Source organism: Aotus nancymaae, unplaced genomic scaffold (genome assembly GCF_030222135.1).
Source record: "Aotus nancymaae isolate 86718 unplaced genomic scaffold, 86718_ANA_hifiasm-v0.15.2.pri h1tg000036l, whole genome shotgun sequence".
Lineage (NCBI taxonomy): Eukaryota > Metazoa > Chordata > Mammalia > Primates > Aotidae > Aotus > Aotus nancymaae.
In genome coordinates, this window is record NW_026988450.1 from 57,135,718 (window position 1) to 57,155,271 (window position 19,554).

Sequence of the window (19,554 nt, forward strand, 5' to 3'; positions counted from 1 at the left end):
TTGGGACATTTAGGTTACACTAAATCAATGTCTCATTACAAAGGAATTGAATGCTAAAGGTCGGTAACAACCACTTAACAGACTAGGTAACATTCTCAATCTTTCCTTTCACTTAATTCTGATTTCTGGGAAAGTTAAGTGAAAACAAAAGATGACAAAAACACATTCCTTTTTCTTTCTTCTATTTTTTCACCAAGAGATGTTTTATATTTGGTAACTTTAGAAAGGTCCATGTTTGTTTCAATTTGATAAAATAAAATTTAGAAGTGGGAAATTAAGCCTCATTTCCTTAAATTCATCTGCCAAAGGAGACTTTTCAGGACCCAGCAGCATGTTTCACTCATGCCAGGTTCACTTTCAGAGGGACTTCAAGTCTGGCTGGCGATACCGCCATGCCAGTGCTTTCTTCAGATACACACCTGATTAAAGGCTACAGGATCAAAGAGCAAACCACTTATGGCAAAGTGCTGCAGAGCCAAAAGCTCATCTGCGGATGTAATCACTTAAAACTATTTTAAAGGGTCATCACTAAGAGGGTGCTTATTTTTGGAAACGAGTTTTCTTTTGATACAAAGAAAAATGTTGGCCATTTCCTTTATGTTTATAACAACATTCCAATTTAATCTTCAGTTTAAAAATTCTTTAATTATTGCACAACAGTGCTTTGTTGATTGCACAACACTCACATCTCTGTTTGATACTAAAATCTAGACTTTTCTACAAGTGTTGGGGGTGGGGTATGTACTCATACCCACCCATTCTTATCCTTTATAGTAGTGATATATTTAAAAACCATGTTTTATCATTTTAATTCTTCTCTCAGGAGAGAGCTATAAACATGAATGATGGGGGAAAAAAGTCTGTTATAAAAAAAGTTATACTTTTAATCAATTTGTAATTACTTACCCAAATCTTTTTTCAAGCAACAGCAATAGGGCTAGAAAGAAACACAGATTGTGCAGGTATTATTTGATTGTGTTCCAAAAGTTTATTCTTCTGAATTTCATATCCCTATTCACCACTAAAAGTTATCAACATGTATACACATAAAATCTTCAAGCAAAAGTAACAAATAGGTGTTGAAATTTTTCTTAGAGCAATGATTAGAATCTGGTATAGAAGAAGGCTTTACAATCTAAGTTTTCCTTGTTGGTTATCATGAGCATCACTGAAAAATCTAGAAGAACACATGCCAAAACACACAACCGCATGCTTTTTCCTCCAGTCATACGTAAGAACCCAGCATAATTATTCTTGAATTAAAATCAAAAGCAAGTTTATAAGAAGAAATCTGTTCTTTTAAATACTGAGATCTCATCTGCTATTCAGCTAATAATAATCATTGTATTTACTTGATTTTTATAAGAAAATTAAAAGTTGAAAGATAAAAATATTCCTACCAATTTAAATAAGTTATGTAGGACATAAACTGCATACCACTTTGTACCTTTATATGTTTTTGGCATTTCTATTTTGAGCAAATACATATAATAAAAATATTAAAAGTTTGAATATAGTATAACTTTAAATTTTTCTCATTTTATAATGTTTTATAAAATTTGAGGGTGAACATTTAAGAACAACAAACAAACAAAAAACAAAAGAAGTTTGTTCGCTCCTAGAAGACAGAACCAAAAAAACATTGGGTAAATCTTAAAAAAACACACACACATTAGTTTTGCTTCTCTACAATTTAGTCATTATAGTAGAATATAAGTTTCAAACACACAAAACCTCGAGTCTCCTGGTGTATCTTGTGTTACCATCTCTTGTTCCATGGCATTCCTATGTTGGAGCAGAGTGTTCTTAGGGTAATTTAGCTGAAAAAAAAAAAAAAAAAAAAGACTACAGTTCTTCCTTGTCTATTCAATTGTCCAGAGATGCCAGAGAGTTCTTTTACTTTTTTCCTTAGATACTCTAGAAGAGGGGGGAAAAAAGTGTATAACTTTAAAAAAAAACTTTGATGAATCGTATTTAAACTTTCACACTGTTTCCTAATAAGATAATGTAGTATCTTAGAATTAATTTTGTTAGTATAGGTCTGTGCTTTTTTTTTTTTCTCATTTTATTGTCAACTGTTCTTTTCAGAGCTGTTTAAGTCACTAATGGTCAGATAAAAAAAGGTTACCAAATGACTAACCAGGTAAACTTCAAGACTAATGCCTGATTTATATTCACTTAAAATTACATAAATGATTATAGATGGATGTTAACTAAAAGTGAAAATATAAAGAAAATAAAAAGGATTGTTGATTGTTAGGGAAATCTGAGTCCTACAAATCCTCAAACAACTAGGCACAAATCCCAGGGCAAGAAAGCTAGACAACTAAGAACGTTCTCTAATTATGTCCTCTATTAAAACAGGAGGCACACTGGTTTTGTAGACCTCTTGGCAATTTCTGAATTAATGAGATCATTCTCATTCCAACCACTATTTCCTAGGACTGGTTATACTAACTTTTCAGCAAAAAATTTAATTTTTTAGATTAAAATGATAATAAAAGTCTCAATATTCACATTTATCACAGCTTCTTAAGTTTTGTTCCCATCATACAGCATTTACTCTGACAGCAGCACGTGTTACAAATGTTTTGACCTTTGAATACATAAAGATAAAACTTCTGATCTGCCATTAAGCAATTCATGCTTTATGCGTTTTGTTTGAAAAAGTTGTGATGATTTTAAGCGGATCTATCTGCACTCATTTCAGGTCTCCCTCACATCCAATGGCATGCACTTGGGAAACAGCTGGCAAAGGTTCAAGTGCAAATCTGTGGTTAGGAGTAGAGAAACACTAAGTGGCTTATGCAGAGATGGACCCACAGTTCTGGCCTGGTTAGCCAAATGAACAAAGACACAGCTACTCATGTGTTTCCTTCCTGTGCAGACCATTTGTCTCTAAAATGAAATGAAAAGCTCCATACTCCCTCAGTACAGGAAAGCAGAGGGAATCAACTGTCAGGTTCTTTCTGCCAGTCTGCAGCTGTGATAGTTCCCAAACATCACCCGTCTACCTGCATGAATGAATGGACACTGAACAAGTAGGTATCTACCAAGTAACTATTATTATGCCTTCTGTTTGGGGAGTTACAGTGCCTAAGGGCAATGTAGAGGCAAGATAAAAGATGTCCACAAATAAATGCAATCCAGTAGTATTTTATTCTCCTAGGAGAGCTGCCAGATTTCAAATCCTGACTAAATAACACTGTCTTTCTACGATCCAATTATTTTTTTTTTCCATATCACTTTGTACATAAGCCATGCCTCTGGTCCTCAAACAGCTGCCTTCTAGCATCAATCAATTTGGAATCTTAGAGGTATACCTTTAAGCAATTGGACTTACATATACCTACACACATAAGTATACTTAGCTTATTTACCTGGAATTGTGCCTACGTTTCCAAGCTGTTTCCCAGTTCAAAATGTCAAATTCAAACAACATTCTCCTCACCCCTCAATGGTCTTTACAACAATTAAAAACAAAATGAATCAATCTGGCATTGTTCTCCCAGTCTCAGCAGACTAAATGGAAGTCAGCACAAGAGTCATGGTTTTAGAACCAAAATAGGAGATGCCTTAGATTAATGTTATTTCTTGCAGATTCTAACAGTCAAACTGTTTATTAAATAAATGAGATGAAAAATTAACAAAACATAACAGTGTTTGTGCTACCTCTCCAGGAAGTTAGCACTTTTCCAGAAGACGTTTGATCACTGAGAGAATTAAAATGCATGGGAGTAAATTATGCATGGGAAACACAAAACAGTTTAACAGCGAGCTGTTTTTCAGTCTAATTAAAGCCTCATTGGAAGCTTTCAACATTTCACTCCAGCAGATAGTTTGGCCCTGACCTTGACTACTTTTCTTCCTGCTGGTCTTTATGGCTGAGTTTTTACTACTGGACTCTATTGCTGAGGCGAACACAGTTTAGGCTCTCAATTGCTCTTGTGTTAGCGGCACAAGAACCAATAGGGTTTACTACCCAAGTGACCTCTTCAAGGTACGTGAGTCAGGGTATTTGAGGATATCTGTACTGTTATGCTTTGTTCACAAAGTCACTGGCTAGAAAGCAAACAGTGGTCATATGTGATGATCAATCATAGGCTGGCAAACGACACGAGGTCAGAATATTGTAAGATTCTAAGTCCAATAGTTTTGTATGCTGTCCAGCTTTTTGTTTGACAACTGGGAAGTTGAGAGGAAGGAAAACATCTGAGATAATTAGTGCATCTGCCGCTCTCCATTTTTACTTCCACCATTACCAAGACGAAAACAAGACCAAGAAAAAGATAATTTTTATGAAACTTTTCATACATTGCAGTATCTTGATGATTTTAACAAGTCTTCAACTGACTTTAACCATTTTAAAAATGTATCTTACAGAAGCACTTCATAAGTCTAAGTGTTTTCACATGCAATAGTACTTATCATTTTATCTCATGGTCATGTGTCTGTTCCAGACACTGAACCAATGTAGAAAGGGCTGTGATGTTTTTGATTTTTGTGGTTTTTAAAAATTATTCATTGGTACTTAATCCCAAATAGCCAGGCACACAAAGCAGTCAATACTGCCATTTGACAGATCAGGAAATCAGAGAATAAGAAATACATGATTTTGGTCATGATCACCTGATAAGAAAAGAAAATTTAAGTTTTCTGAAAGATACATTTAGTTTTTAATCTTTTACCTTCAAGTCCAGTTTTTTTTCCCATTATGCCATTCTGAACATTCATTGATTGATTCATTCAATAATTTATTGAGGGCCTAATATGAGCCAGACATTAGGGATTCTGTAGTGAACCAGACAGATACGATACATAAATGAAAATGACAGTCTAGGACAGGAATTGACCAACTACAATTGACCCTTGAACACATCACAATTTGAAAAAACTCAGACAACAATGTAGCCTAAAAATATTGACCAAATTAAGAAAAAGGTGTCAATAATATATAAAAATATGTAGATACTAGTCTATTTTTATCATTTACTACCATAAAATTCACACAAACAAATCTATTATAAAAAGTTAAAATTTTTCAAAACTTATACACTTATAGACATGGTCCCATTCCCAGTCAAGAGAAATGTAAACAAATGTAAACATGCGATATTAAACCATACATGCATAAAATTAACTGTAGTTAATACTGTATCACTTCATAATTTCATAGCCACCTCCTGTTGCTATTGCAGTGAGGTCTTGTGAGTATCCACTTAAAATGCCATATGATGCTATCTCTGTGTGAGTAGTTCATCTCTCCAGTAAATTGCATAGTGCCGTAAAAAGTGATCTTTCATGGTTCTCATGTTTTTCATGTTTAGTGCAAAACCATAACACCACGGAGGCCATACAAAATGCCACTAGTGGTACTGGAAGTGATCCAATGAAACAGAGAAGTCATGACGGTACAAGAAAAAGTTGAATTGCTTGATATATACTGTAAATTGAGGTGTGCAGCTGGATTGCCAGCCATTCCAAGATAAATGAATCTAGCATAAGAACTACTGTAAAAAAAAAAAAAAAGAGAGAGAGAGAGAAAAGGAAATGTGTGAAGCAGTTGCTGCAGCTATGCCAGCAAGTACAGAAATATAGTACTTTTTTGTGAAATACGTCTTTATCTCATTTTGAAAATGCAGTTTTTATGTGGGTGCAGGATTGTTGTAAGAAAGGCATAGTTATAGGGTCTAATATGATTCCAGACAATGGTCATTATATGACAACTTAAAGCCAAAGGAAGGTGAAGGTCTAAAGCTAGAGAATTTAATGCCAGCAAAGGATGGTTTGATAATTTTAAAGAAGATAGGCTTAAAAAGTGTCAAGATAGGAGAAGCAGCTTCTGCTGCAAGAGGCAGCAGATGAATTCCCATACACTAAGAAAAATCACTGAAGAGAAGGAATGTCTGCATGAATAAATTTTTAACTACAGACAAAACTGTCCTACTCTGGAAAAAAGTACAGTTATTTGTAAGGAAGAGAAGTGAGCACTAGGATTTAAGGCAGCAAGAAATAAAGCCAACTCTGACTTACGTACATACAGTCAGATTTATGATCAGGACTGCCCTTATCAATAAAGCTGCTAACCCCCGAGGCTTGAAGGGAGGATAAACAGTTGCCAGTCTTTTGGTTGTACAAGAAAGACTGGACAACTTTAACCCTTTTTCTGGATTGGTTACATTAATGCTTTTTCCCTGAATTCAGGAAGTACCTTGCCAGTAAGAGACTGTCTTTTACGTTTTTTTGATATTTGACAATTCCCTGGCCAACCAGAAGTCTGTAGGCTCAACACTAAAGGTGTTCAAGTGGTCTACTTGCCCCCAGACACATTATCTCTAATTCAGCCTCTCAATTAGGAGGTCATAAGGACCTTTAAAGCTCCATGCACATGGTACTCTATGGAAAGAATTGCCAATGCTGTGAAAGACAATCCAGATGGAGAGAACATCATGAAAGTCTGGAAGAATTACACCACTGCAGATACCATTGTTGTTACAAAAAAAAAAAAAAAAAAAAAAAAAAAAAGCCGTGAAAGCCATCAAGCCCAAAACAATAAATTCCTGCTGCAGAAAACTATGTCCAGATGTTCTGGAAAACTTCACAGGATTTACAACAGAACCAATCAAGGAAATCATGAAAGAGGTTATGGATATGGCAAAAAGGTGGGGGGCGGAGGGTTTCAAGATACAGATATTGGAGAAATTCAAGAGCTAACAGACACCATACCATAGGAATTAACAGAACACGACTTGATGGAGATGTGTTTCTGAACCAGTGCCAGATGATAAGCCAATGCAGAACCAACAGTGCCAGAACACAAATTAACGTTAGATATCTGACAGAAGGGTTCCGAATATTCACGATTGCTTTTGACTTCTTTTATAGCATAGACCCTTCTGATACAGGTACTAAAAACTACAGCAAATGATCGAAAAAGGATGAGTACCATATATAGATATTTTTAGAGAAATGAAAAACCAAAAAAGTCGAATTACAATGTTTCCTTAAGGTTGTAGGTGTACCTATCCCTCATGCCTTCCCTTCTACCTCTTCCACTTTCTCCTCTGCTACCAATGAGATTGCAGGACCAATCCCCTCCTCAGCCTAATCAATGTGAAGACAAGGATGAAGACTTTTATAATGATGATCCATTCCCACCTAATGATTAAGCATATTTTCTCTTCCTTATTTCCTCATTCTTTTCTCGTTTACTTTATTGTAAAAATACAGTATATAACATACAAAATATTTGTTAATCAACTGTTTATCAGTAAGCTATTAATTGCTTTGTGGGAGTCATAGGTTATATACGGATTTTTGACTCCATGTAATAACTTTTGATTCTTAGGTTACTGGAGAATAGACATCCTAACCCGTTGTTCAGGGGTCAACGGTATGTATATATGGTATGCATATGTGTATGTGTGTGTGTGAAAAGGCAATAAAAACAGAGAAATTATTAACACAAAAGTTATGGTAGTGTTTAGAGGCAAAGAAGAAAATACAATTACTGAGGGGCTCACAGGTTCTTCAGTTACTAGGACCATTCTATTTCTTAAGCTCAGAAAGGAAGTACTGGTATTGGGTAAATGCATGTTTTATTTTCTTTAAACTGGACATTTGCATATACTTTTGTATAGTTCATATTTAAAAAGGATAAACACATATGCTTGTGAATGCATAGAAAAAATTTTAAAGGACTCAAAGCAACTTTTCTTTTTCACTTAAGTTTCATGAATGCTGTTCTTTGAAGTGTTTATAAAAGGTGCTAACACATAGGAGGATGTACTATCTACCGAATGGCCAAGAGAAACAAAAAAGAAAATTAGTAAGTACTTATTTGGTGCTCAATACTATACTGGAACAGTCTACTTGTTATCAAAACTTAAGGTTAAGCCCCAAATCAAGTAACTTTTATTATGTTTTAACAATAAAAAAGTGTTGTTAATGTGCAAAAATGGCCATTAGTTGTATGTAGTTTTTTTCTCATTGATACTAGTAATCCATAGTGGCATCATCTTTCAAGTTCAAAGAGTGGCAACAAGTGAAAAGAAAAAAGTGGTAGAAGTTAGCATTAATTATTCATAAAATAGATAATCTTGAAGAAGCAGAGTATAAATAGAAAAAAGAAAAATCAAAGAGATGTTCTTCAGAGTTTTCTATGTTCCAATAGGTTTTGTGTGGAAGGGGCCACTAGTATCCAATAATTATACCAGTAGAAAAATAGAGAACCCTTTGCTCTTACTGGAAGATAATGGTGCTGAGACCTCGAGTTTGGTGGATCAAGACCCATTCACACAACCTACTAAATATGTATCCCTTAACTCTTTGCAATTTCAAATTATAAAGCAACAAGGAATGAGGTAAGGAAGATTAGTGTGATATAACTGAAGAGTCTTTACTTTAACTTGTGCTAAGTACTGCCTTAAGCCAGCAGTCCCTAACCGTTTTAGCACCAGGGACCGGTTTCGTGGAAGACGATGTTTCCCCAGATGGGGAGTAGGCCACATTAGATTCTCATGAATGTGCAACCTAGATCCCTCTCATGCTCAGTTCACAATAAGGTTCACGCTCCTATGAGAATCAAATGCTGCCAGACTGGTACCAGTGGGCTGGGGACTCCTGCCTTAGGTAACCATCTGAGTATGCTTCCTCATCAATAATATATAAATAGTATCACCTAAATTTTAGTATTTCCAGGCTTAAGCAAGGCATTCAAATGTTAAGGCTCCTTTCCTTCTCCTTATTTAGAGAAACACAGGACATGAAAAAGCCTGACACGTGATAAATACTATTGGCTTCCTGACACACAACAAATACTTATTATTAGCTTTCTGTTTTTCCTACCTGGGGCTTTTACTAGTCCACTAGGGCATATTTAATAACTGTTTTTAACTGCTGAGCTATGTAATCATCTAGAAATCTTTGTTAGCTATTTATGTGGCTTGGTTGAGCTATAGTCTTAAACGGTGATTAATGATGTCTCCATGTAAGAACTTTTGGCCCTTTGGTTACTGGTGAAGAAGGAAACATGGAGGAGGTCTTGTTTCCTTCCTTCTCAACTGAGAACATCTTTCTCAATTACACATAGCCTGAGTAAGTATGCAATTTTATATAGTTCTGTGTAACTATGGCTCTATTTGATAAAGATCGGAACTTTTAATTCATGGAATTAGCTGCTACAAATATGGAGGGTCTGTTCTATCTCGTTACTGACGCCACACATTGGCACCATTTTGTACTATCAAGAATCCTCTTTATATTTCTGTATTTTTTCCTGTTCTATATTTAACATTTTCATAACACTGGTTAAGAATGAATAAAAAATTAGCACTTGGCTTATCCTAACCAATAATCTTCCTAGTTTCAGCATCCTTAGACTAAAGCTTAGAAGCACCAATACCCCAAGCCAAGGGTTGGAAACCACAGCAGGTCAAATGAGTCTGGCCCTTGGCCTGTTTTTGTTAACAGTTTTGCAGGAACACAGCTATAAACATTCATTTACATACAAGGGCTGCTCTTGTGCTACATGACAGAGTTGAAAAGCTAAAACAGAGAACATATTGCCTGCAAAGCCTAAGATTTAATATCTGGACTTCTACAGAAAAAGTTTATAGACCCCCATGCTAAGTTTAATATTGGGAGGTTTCCATGCTATTTCAATGACAGATGCAACTTAACTACTGTAGTCTCCAAACTTAACTGAATATGGAAGGTGGCCTGATTAGATGTCAAATAAAAGAACAATATATATGTATCTTTTTATCTTTGAACCTTCTCCTTGAGAGCAGTGACAAGTTTCTGTCATCTGACTGGCTGTCAGTTCAACAACCAAAGTGAAATATCAAGCCACTTCTATGTAAGAGACCCCATGAGGGCTTTGTATCTCTTAAATGCCTCGAGTATCCAGTTAACAGTATGTACTTGTGTTTAACAATTAGGGAGACACTTATAAAATTCAACTTACATGCCTAGTCTCCATGACTATACAGTGAGTGACTGAGGAGCCACTTTAAGAAATTAAGCAACAACGGTTTTGTTTGTAATGGTCTCAAACTGGAAACAACTAAAATATCCTTCAATAGGTACATGGTTAAACCATGTGGTAAATCAATACCATGGAATACAATTTGGCAATAAAAAGAAATGAACTACTGATTTTGTGTGTCTGTAGATGTGTGTGTGTGTGTATATATATATATATATGTGGGTGTATATATATGTGTATATACATATATATGTATGTGTGTATATACATACATATATGACAACTTGGATGGCTCTCAAGAGTACTGTGATGAATGAAAAATCTAATCTCAATGGTTGTATATTATGTAATTCCATTTATATAACATTCTCATAATGACAAAATTATAGTGATGAGGGAACAGATTAGTGATCCCTAGGGTTAGAGCTGGTTGGGAGTAGGTATGGCTACAAAAGGGTAGCATGAGGGAGATGATGATGATGATAGTTCTCTCTCTCGGCTGCAGTGATGGTTACATAAATCTACACATGTAATAAAATGGTATGGAGCTATTCACACACATTGTACCAATGTCAGCATCCTGGTTTTGATACTGTACCATAGTAACATAAAATGAAAAAATTGAGGGAAACTGGGTTCAGCCTACATGGACTTCTCTGTACTATTTTTGAAACTTCTTCTGAATATATAATTATTCCAAAATAAAGTAAAAAAACAAAACAAAACAAAACAAAAAACACAAACTTACACATGCAAGAAAACTGACAGCAAGATAAAATGTATCATAGTCAATTTTATTCCAATTCTTCAAAATTTATACTCAATATGTTGTTTCCAAAATGTAAGTCACCCTTTAAATAATAATTTTATTATATCATCTTTCCTTTATAGTTTTTTTCATTGTTTCTTAATGGTTCTTCAGTAGAATCCAGAATCTTGAGTTGCCCAGTTAGGAGCCTAAAATATGCAAAAAGAAATCAACAGGGTAAAAAGAAAATACTTTTGGAAAAAGCTAACATAGAAGAAAGTGACAAAGCATTTACTTTAGCACTACTCTTGCCAAACCATTGTAAGACCTCAACTCCTGTGATTACTAGATAGATGTCAGATGTCCCACTTAGAACAAAACAAACTTATCAAAATTATTATCTGATATAGTTTTTGGCCAATTAAAATGTATAGCAATAGCAGTATCATTAATAATGGAACAATAAAAAATACAAATAAATCCTGAAGCATACAGAAAAAAACATCATATGAAAGTTATTTTCCAGGCTCAGTTATTCCAAACTTGGTTAAAGTATGCAATTCGCATTCTAATGCATCCTTCTCTTTTGACTAAAGGACTATTCTGCGGACACAAATTTGTTCTAAAATTTCAATCAAACAGGGTTTCTGCATATCCCACAACTATTTCCTAATGACTTCCTACTCTCCAGTTACACATATTCATAATATCTAAACAACATTAAAGACAGTTTAGGATTCCAAAATTATAAGGCCATTCAAGTTTCTTTAATATCTAATATGCAGGATCTCTACCAAAATGGGAGATTAATTTTTGATATGAATATCAGATGAAAGATAATGAAATTTGTATAAGATCAGGACTAATACACATAATAAGATCAACATTTTTATATAACTGTTTCTTTAGATTTAGAAAGAATACACATTTTGAACACTTGAAAGAGGGCTACACATGTAAGTTATCATCTGCCAGTATTAAAATGATGTGTTGAAAACCCTGAGGAAATGAGTTAATGAAGTCACACAGGAAGAGTAAAAGCAAAAGAAAAATAGTTATAATAAACTAGAACACAATTTCTTTTTCAGTTTCCATGTTTAATACATATAATACAGCTAAGAAAAAATTCATTTCCGTTAAGTAATTTCTTAAACAAAATGTTCATACCTTTAAAGAGAAAAACAAAATCAGCTACAACTCATATTGACAGACTTCCAAACTTCATGTAACAATTACATGGTTGCTAAATCCCAGACAGAATAGAAAATGCGTGGTTCTTACCTCTGACCTGCTATTCTGATTAAGTTTCTTCTCAATATTCATGGCCAACATCTGGCTTCTAAAAGAAAGGCTTTTAGTCTTTTCAATCACTTGCTGATAGGGTGAGACTGCATTGTTACCCATAACCACATGACCCTAAAAGGAAACACAAGGAAACAGATCCTACAATGTTAATAACGTTCTCAGTAAGTAATGAGCATGACATAACCGTTGCATATATTTTAACACACTGCATAGAGATGACAATATTTACCAAGCAAGAAAAAAATATGAGGCTGCTGTTGCCTTCAAAGAACTGTTTAACACTGAAACAAAATAAATTATTAAAGGAGGTAATAAAAGGTCCTAGTTAGGAATTCCTAAAAGTAAAATCAGGAACTGACAGTATATAGCATAGCTAACATAATACTCACTAATTTAGAATCAATCTTGGCATCCAGTCTTGCATTTCTAATCAAATTTACAATCCACCTTTCAGCTTCTTCTGGAGTCATGTTCAGTTTATCCGCCAACATGCTAATGAAAAAGTAAAAACAGCAATGTTAATTAACTGGGCCCAAAAACTTAGTTTTGTGTACACAGTCTTGACTCATTGCATAGAGACTTTCTGGTATTTCTGGATTACCATTCTCTTACATACCATGACCCCTACTGTCTGATTCATTCATACGCTTCTGCCTATTGACCTGTATACTATGCACGACCTATTCCCTTCACCAACTGGACTGTAAAATCCTTGAGGGGAGGATACCATATTCTGTATTTACGGAAATCCTCCAGCTTCTAGAACAGTACTTTACATTTACCAGATGCTCAACAAATAACGATCTAAGGGATAAAAAGGTTTTATGATGTTTCCTCTATATAAGGGTATATTAAAAGTCAGCCCTCCATATCCACAGGTTCCACATCCTCAGATTCAACGAACCATGGATAAAAAATATTTGGGGGGAAAAAAAACCCCCAAACAATAAAATAACCATGTAAAAATAATACAAACGAAAAACCAATACAGTATAACACCTGTTTACATAGCATTTACATTTTTAACAGAACCTAGAGATGATTAAAAGTATAAGATAATATGCATACGTTATATGCAAATACCATGCCATTTCATTTAAGTCACTTGAATTTTGGCATCCAGGAGGGTCCTAGAACCAGTCCCCCAAGGATACTAAGGGACAACTATGTAATGGTTATACAAAGTAAATCTTTGTATAAAGAAGACATGAAAAAGATACTTGCACACATATCTGTAGCAGCACAATTCAAAATTCACTTAGAAACCAATCTAAGTGCCCACTGACAAACAAGTGGATAAAGTAAATGTGGTATATACAAACCATGGACTACTACTCAGCCATCAAAAGGAAGAAAATAATGTCTTTTGAAGCGACTTGGATGAGTTGGAGGCCATTATTCTAAGTGAAGTATTGCAGGAGTGGAAAACCAAAAACATTATGTTTTCATTTATAAGTGGGAGCTAAAAGTTATGAGCTAAAAATCTCAGAATTCACCATTATATTATTCTTCCATGTAACAAAAAACCACATGTATCCCAAAAGCTACTTAAAAAGTAAACCTACTATAAGGAGCATCAGTAATAAGTATAATCTCAAGAAAAACATAAATAAAACTCAGGGGCAATGTGTATGTTTATGCTATAAACTGTGGAGGCACTCCCTGGAGCTGTATACTATATAGCCTATATGGCCACTGAATTTTAGATAAAAGAGACAGAGGGAAAGGACCAGACCATGAAGATCTTGATGTAAAATACTCTTTGATATCAACCAATCTGCATTTTGTAATTTTCCAATTTTATGATCAGGTTGAAGAGGGCCATTGCAATGCTTAATTTACCAGAATTAAAAACACACCAGTCTTAGTAGGTTGTCAGTTCAGCTGATGGAAGAGTACCTACATATGCATGTATAATATTTAAGAGTATGTAGTATACATACATGTATATATGTGTGTTTATACACACTGTCTTTTATCTTCATTGAAACTATCAAGTCTCAGCTAAAACAAGACCCTCCATAAGCCTCCTAAGACACCTCTCCCATCTGTGATACATCATCTGAGTGCTTTCATAGCACCTATTTTTGCTGTAGTTGTTTTATTGAATATCTGCTTCCAAGGCAAACTGTACACCATATCCTCCTCATTCACTGCCATTATGTCCAGCAATTAGTAGCATGATGCCTTGAACACAGGAGACAATAAATATTTACTGTCTGACTGATTCCTATTCTAGTCACTTGTAATTGTTTTATTGAATATCTGCTTCCAAGGTAAACTGTATACATGTAAACAAACTGCACGTACTGTATCCTCCTCATTCATTCATTGCCATTATGTCCAGCAATTAGCAGCGCGATGCCTTGTACACAGAAGACAATAAATTTTTACTGTCTGATTGATTCCTATTCTAGTCATTACCCTAGCTCAGGCTCCATTACTATTTCTTAGTCTTCTAACTACTTTACCTCTTGAGTCTCTTCAGTCTATCTTACATAGCTACCAGGTTAGTTCTACAACCCAACTATAGTAGTTCCCACTTATCTGTAGTTCCACTTTCCTTGGTTTCTGTTATCAACAGTCATTCCCAGTCTGAAAATATTAAATAGAAAACTCCAGAAATAAACAATTGTTAAGCTTTAAATTGTACACTGTTCTGGGTAGTATGATGACACCTTGTGCTGTCCTTCTCTGTCTCACCCAGGACTTGAATCATCGTTTTGTCCAGCATATCCACGCTGTATACACTACCCACCCATCAGTTATATAGTAGCTATCCCAGCTAACAGATTAAGTGTCCTGATATCATAGTGCTTGTGTTCAAGGAACCATTATTTTACTTAATAATGGCCCTAAATTACAAGAGTAGTGATGCTGGCATATTGTTATAATTGTTCTATTTATTATTAGTTATTGTTGTTAATCTCTTACTATGCTCAACTTATAAATTAAACTTTATCATAGGTATGTATGCACAGGGAAAAACCCAGTATGTATTGGGTTTGGTACTATCTGTGGTTTTAAGTATCCTTTGGGGGTCTTGGAACATACCCCTTGGATAAGGGGTACTATTATACCCAGTTTACTCCCAAATTCCTTTCAACACTTTTAACTTTCCAAGTTCCCATTATTCTCTTTCATAAATATGCCAGCCAAACCAAACCAATCCTTTTCCTTTGCTAACAGTCATTCAACAAAATATAAACTGTGTTACATGCTGTTGATAAAATATTCTCTGTTGCCAGCCTTTATGGAGTTTAAGTCAAGAGGATCTTGACTTAAACATCACTTGATCTTGGGAGGCAGAGGTTACAGTGAGCTGAGATGGCATCACTGCACTCCAGCATGGGCAACAAAGTGAGACCCCATCTCAAAAAAAAAAAAAAAGGAAAAGTGGAAGGAACTATCTATGTGAGATCCAAAAAGGTCTACCAGTTCTAAGCTGGAGATTTGGGAACAGCTTACCTAAGGAAATGATATTTACTCTTAGATTTTTAAGACAGTAGAATGAAAATTCCATTCTAGGCTGGATGTGTGGCTCACACCTATAATCCCAATACTTTAGGAGGCTGAGGCCAGAAGTTTGAGACCAGTCTGAGCAACACAGTGAGATTCTGTGCACACGTACGCATAGAGACACATACACACACACACGCTTGGTGGCTTGCACCTATACTCCCAGATACTCGAAAGGCCAAGGTGTATCATTTGAGCCCAGCAGTTTGAGACTGCAGTAAGTTATGACTATACCACTGCACTCCAGCCTGGGTGACAGAACAAGATCAACAAGATCCTGTGTCTTTATAAAAAATAAAAAGCAGGCCAGGCTCAGTGGCTCATGCCTGCAATCCCAGCACTTTGGGAGGCCAAGGCAGGTGGATCACCTGAGGTCGGCAGTTCGAGACCAGCCTGACCAACATGCAGAAACCCTGTCTCTACTAAAAAATACAAAATTAGCTGGATGTGGTAGCGCATATCTGTAATCCCAGCTACTAGGGGGGCTGAGGCAGGAGAATCGCTTGAACCGGGGAAGTAGAGGTTGCGGTGAGTCAAGATCATGCCATTGCACTCTAGCCTGGGTGACAAGAGTGAAACTCTGTTTCCAGAAGAAAAAAAAAAAAAAAAGACAAGAAAAGAAAATTCCATCTTACGTAATAACTCCAACTAGAATTCTCTATCTTCCCTCTTTCTGTACATCCATACTTTGTGGATCTGTTTGCACTGTGCTTGTTGATCATTTATTTGTTGATCTTTACTTAGTGAATCAAGTCAAAGAAAAACCTGAAATAAGGCCCAAGGAATACTAGTATATTATTTATGGCATCTCAGTTTATCTAAGCTATTGATTATCACTCTGAATTAAAGAATGTGGAACTAGTCTAGTTTGTTTAAGTAACATGAAAATATGCAAAGTAAAAGAAACTAAGTGTTTAATAGACCTGTAATCCCAGCCCTTTAGCAGGCCAAGGCAGGAGTATTGCTTGAGCCAGGGAATTTGAGACCAGCCTGGGCAACATAGCAAGACCCTGTCTCTACAAAAAGCAAAGAAAAACAAAAAGCAAAAAAATGACTAATAGAAATAATCAAAATCTACAATGCTTTTCCAATCTAGCAATTTTATACAGAATAGTACAGATTTTAAAATAAAAGTGTAATATTCTATCAAAACTTAAAAGATAAAAAGTTGTCCCCCTGGTGGTCTAGTGGCTAGGGGGAAAAAAAAATTAAAAAACCAATTAAAAAAAAAAAGACAAAAATGCTTACCTCATGTCACTGAATATAATTCAATTTATCAATAAACTATAAAAGACAAAATCCAACAAAATGCAGAATTTCTGAGAAAAATATCTAGTTCAATCCAGATTTTGAATGCCAAGATTTCTAGATTATTTAGATTACACTAAAAATCTCAACCTTGTCTGTAGGCAGCTTAAGGTAGATATTTAAATATGTTCTGTAAATCCCTTATAAATATCTTTAACCTAAGTAGCTCTCCTGCTCAACTGACACACAAAAAACACAATATCGAGTATGTTAAATAAGATATGCACAGAATTCTTAAGGGCTCCTTCAAAAGCCAAAGCCAAAAAAAAAAAAAAAAAAAAATCATTCTCAGTTCAATTTAATTAAACATGTTCATGTTTCTAGCACAAAATGAAATAATTTTTGGTTTCAGGAAGTAAAAAATACCAGAGATCCCACTTAAGGACACAGATACATGTCTTGATTTAGGGAACTGATTCAACTCTAGATTTTCTGTCAGTTTTTCACTGCCTAATCGTTTAAATGGTCTTCCTTTTCTGAACCGTCCCATAGCCACCATCCTCCCTCACCCTCTCATCTTAACAAAGACTTGGAAAAATAAGGATCTGAGGAATCTATATTTCATCTGTCTTATTAATTACCTCTTTGAATAACCTGGCTTTCCAAATTTTATATGATAGGCACAATTTATTTTTATTTCAAAATACTGCTGATTTAACAATTAGGATATAGGAACCACTGGTCTAGTTTTTTTTTTTTTGTTTTTTTTTGAGACGGAGTTTCGCTCATTACCCAGGCTGGAGTGCAATGGCGCGATCTCGGCTCACCGCAACCTCCGCCTCCTGGGTTCAGGCAATTCTCCTGCCTCAGCCTCCTGAGTAGCTGGGATTACAGGCATGCACCACTGTGCCCAGCTAACTTTTTGTATTTTTAGTAGAGACGGGGTTTCACCATGTTGACCAGGATGGTCTCGATCTCTTGACCTCGTGATCCACCCGCCTCGGCCTCCCAAAGTGCTGGGATTACAGGCTTGAGCCACTACGCCCGGCCTGGTCTAGTTTTTACTGAAGACTGTTGGCCAACTATTCAGCATATCCAAAGAAAAGTAATCCAAATCTTTTCTAATTAAAGACAACTAATTAAAGATTAAGTGTTAAGTGCAAACTGTTTAATTTTATAATTGGGAGGAAACAGGACAAAGAAAACAGGAGGAAACTGAGAAATGCTAAATCCTTATGTGACAACTGAAAATTCTCACTGAACTTCCCAACATCTCTTTATAATCTTATAATTAACTAAACCTTATTGATAATGCAAAAATGCAATGATAATGGCCTTTGAAACTGTTTATCTCCATCTGGAAACACAACTTTCTATTTCTCCCAACTATCAGTAAGTAATTCTAAATATAAATTATTATGTGGTAATAAATATTAAGATCTAAAATGTAACTTAATAAAATAAGCAAAGTAGAATAACTTCAAAACTTAAAGTAAGCCCCACTGGGAAATTATATTAACGTATGCTCCAACATGTTTATCATATACATTCAAAATATTACTTCCATACTTTGTTTTTATCTACAATTGAAAACTTGTCCAAGAATTATTTTAGAACAATAGCTTTTAAATTTCAGACACATACCATAGCTGATAAAACTATTCAGCTATACTAAATTAAACCCCACCACAGTAATCTTTTTTGACAGATGTTGCATACTTTATGGTAAACAGATTTGTAACTTATCCTACATATCTATAGGCTTATATAAAAACAATCAATATGCATTTTTATAAAGCTATGATTATCACATGTGCTTACAGGCATTTAGTCAGGAAATCTATTAACAGAGAATGTTCTAAATTACAAATGAAGTTGTTTATAATCAATTATGGGTTTTATAATACTATTTTCAGCATTTGAAATGTGTCCTTTGGTGGAAGAAAAAAAAGCTGAGACATAGCCTTCCCCTCGCCCTATCCCCCAAAAGACAAAAGCATCAAATAACTTTTACTAGAGGTAAAAATAAGCCAGCATAAATGAGTGAATGGAATAATTTGCGACAGTTAGTATTCAGTGTAAAAAGTCTAGTTTGGGGCTTAAAGATATTCCATTTAGAGAATTATCAGGATTCACTGAACCTATCTAATTTTCTTCTCATTGCTCTTCAAAGCAGAGTGACTAGAGAATGATATGGACATATTTTCAATAATGTTTGATTTCAAATATAAAATTTTAAAATTTCCCAAAATTACAAATATTTTCTTTTTTTTTTTTGTGGAAAAGAAAAAGTCATAATGCTACCAGTGGAGAGGAGAAAGTGCACACAAAATCTACTAATGTGAAGACAGCATGTTGGGAAATGAAGCAAAAGGGAATTTCTTCATTACTTGTATCTGGTTTTATGTTATAGTGAAAGCTGTCTGGCTACTACAGTTGGCTTTTTTTTTTTTTAAGGAAGAAAGAAAGAGAAAAAGAAAAAAAAAGGATGAAGGAGAGGAAGAAAAAAGGAGAAAGAGGGAGAGAGAACGGGAGTATTGCTTTATTGCCCAGGCTAGAATGCAGTCTAGAAATGGGTATTGAAAACTTCTTTTATGCCAATAATTATGCTTAACAATGGAGACAGGAAGGAATAAGGGAAGAAAATAACAAACAAGCAGCCAACCAATAATTCATTTAAACCTATGAAATGCTATGCAATTACTGAGGAGTGATTTACTTCCAATTATGTAGTCACTTTTGGAAT

At 35.0% G+C, this 19,554-nt stretch overlaps 2 protein-coding genes across 2 annotated transcripts in view; both read right to left on the minus strand.

Annotated features, from left to right (window-relative positions):
- RSPO2 (R-spondin 2) overlaps positions 1-6,473 on the minus strand; it is a 268,198-nt gene extending 261,725 nt beyond the window's left edge. The window contains exon 1 of the mRNA XM_064384531.1: positions 907-6,473. The gene's annotated coding sequence lies outside the window, so the exon portion shown is untranslated. The remainder of the gene's footprint in view (positions 1-906) is intronic.
- Positions 6,474-10,761: 4,288 nt separating this feature from the next.
- EIF3E (eukaryotic translation initiation factor 3 subunit E) overlaps positions 10,762-19,554 on the minus strand; it is a 51,657-nt gene continuing 42,864 nt past the window's right edge. Inside the window, exons 11-13 of the mRNA XM_012443267.2 lie at positions 12,431-12,533; positions 12,018-12,152; positions 10,762-10,945 (exon numbers count right to left, since the gene is read on the minus strand). Of these exons, the coding sequence (XP_012298690.1) occupies positions 10,907-10,945; positions 12,018-12,152; positions 12,431-12,533 (277 nt within the window). The 3' untranslated portion in view covers positions 10,762-10,906. The remainder of the gene's footprint in view (positions 10,946-12,017; positions 12,153-12,430; positions 12,534-19,554) is intronic.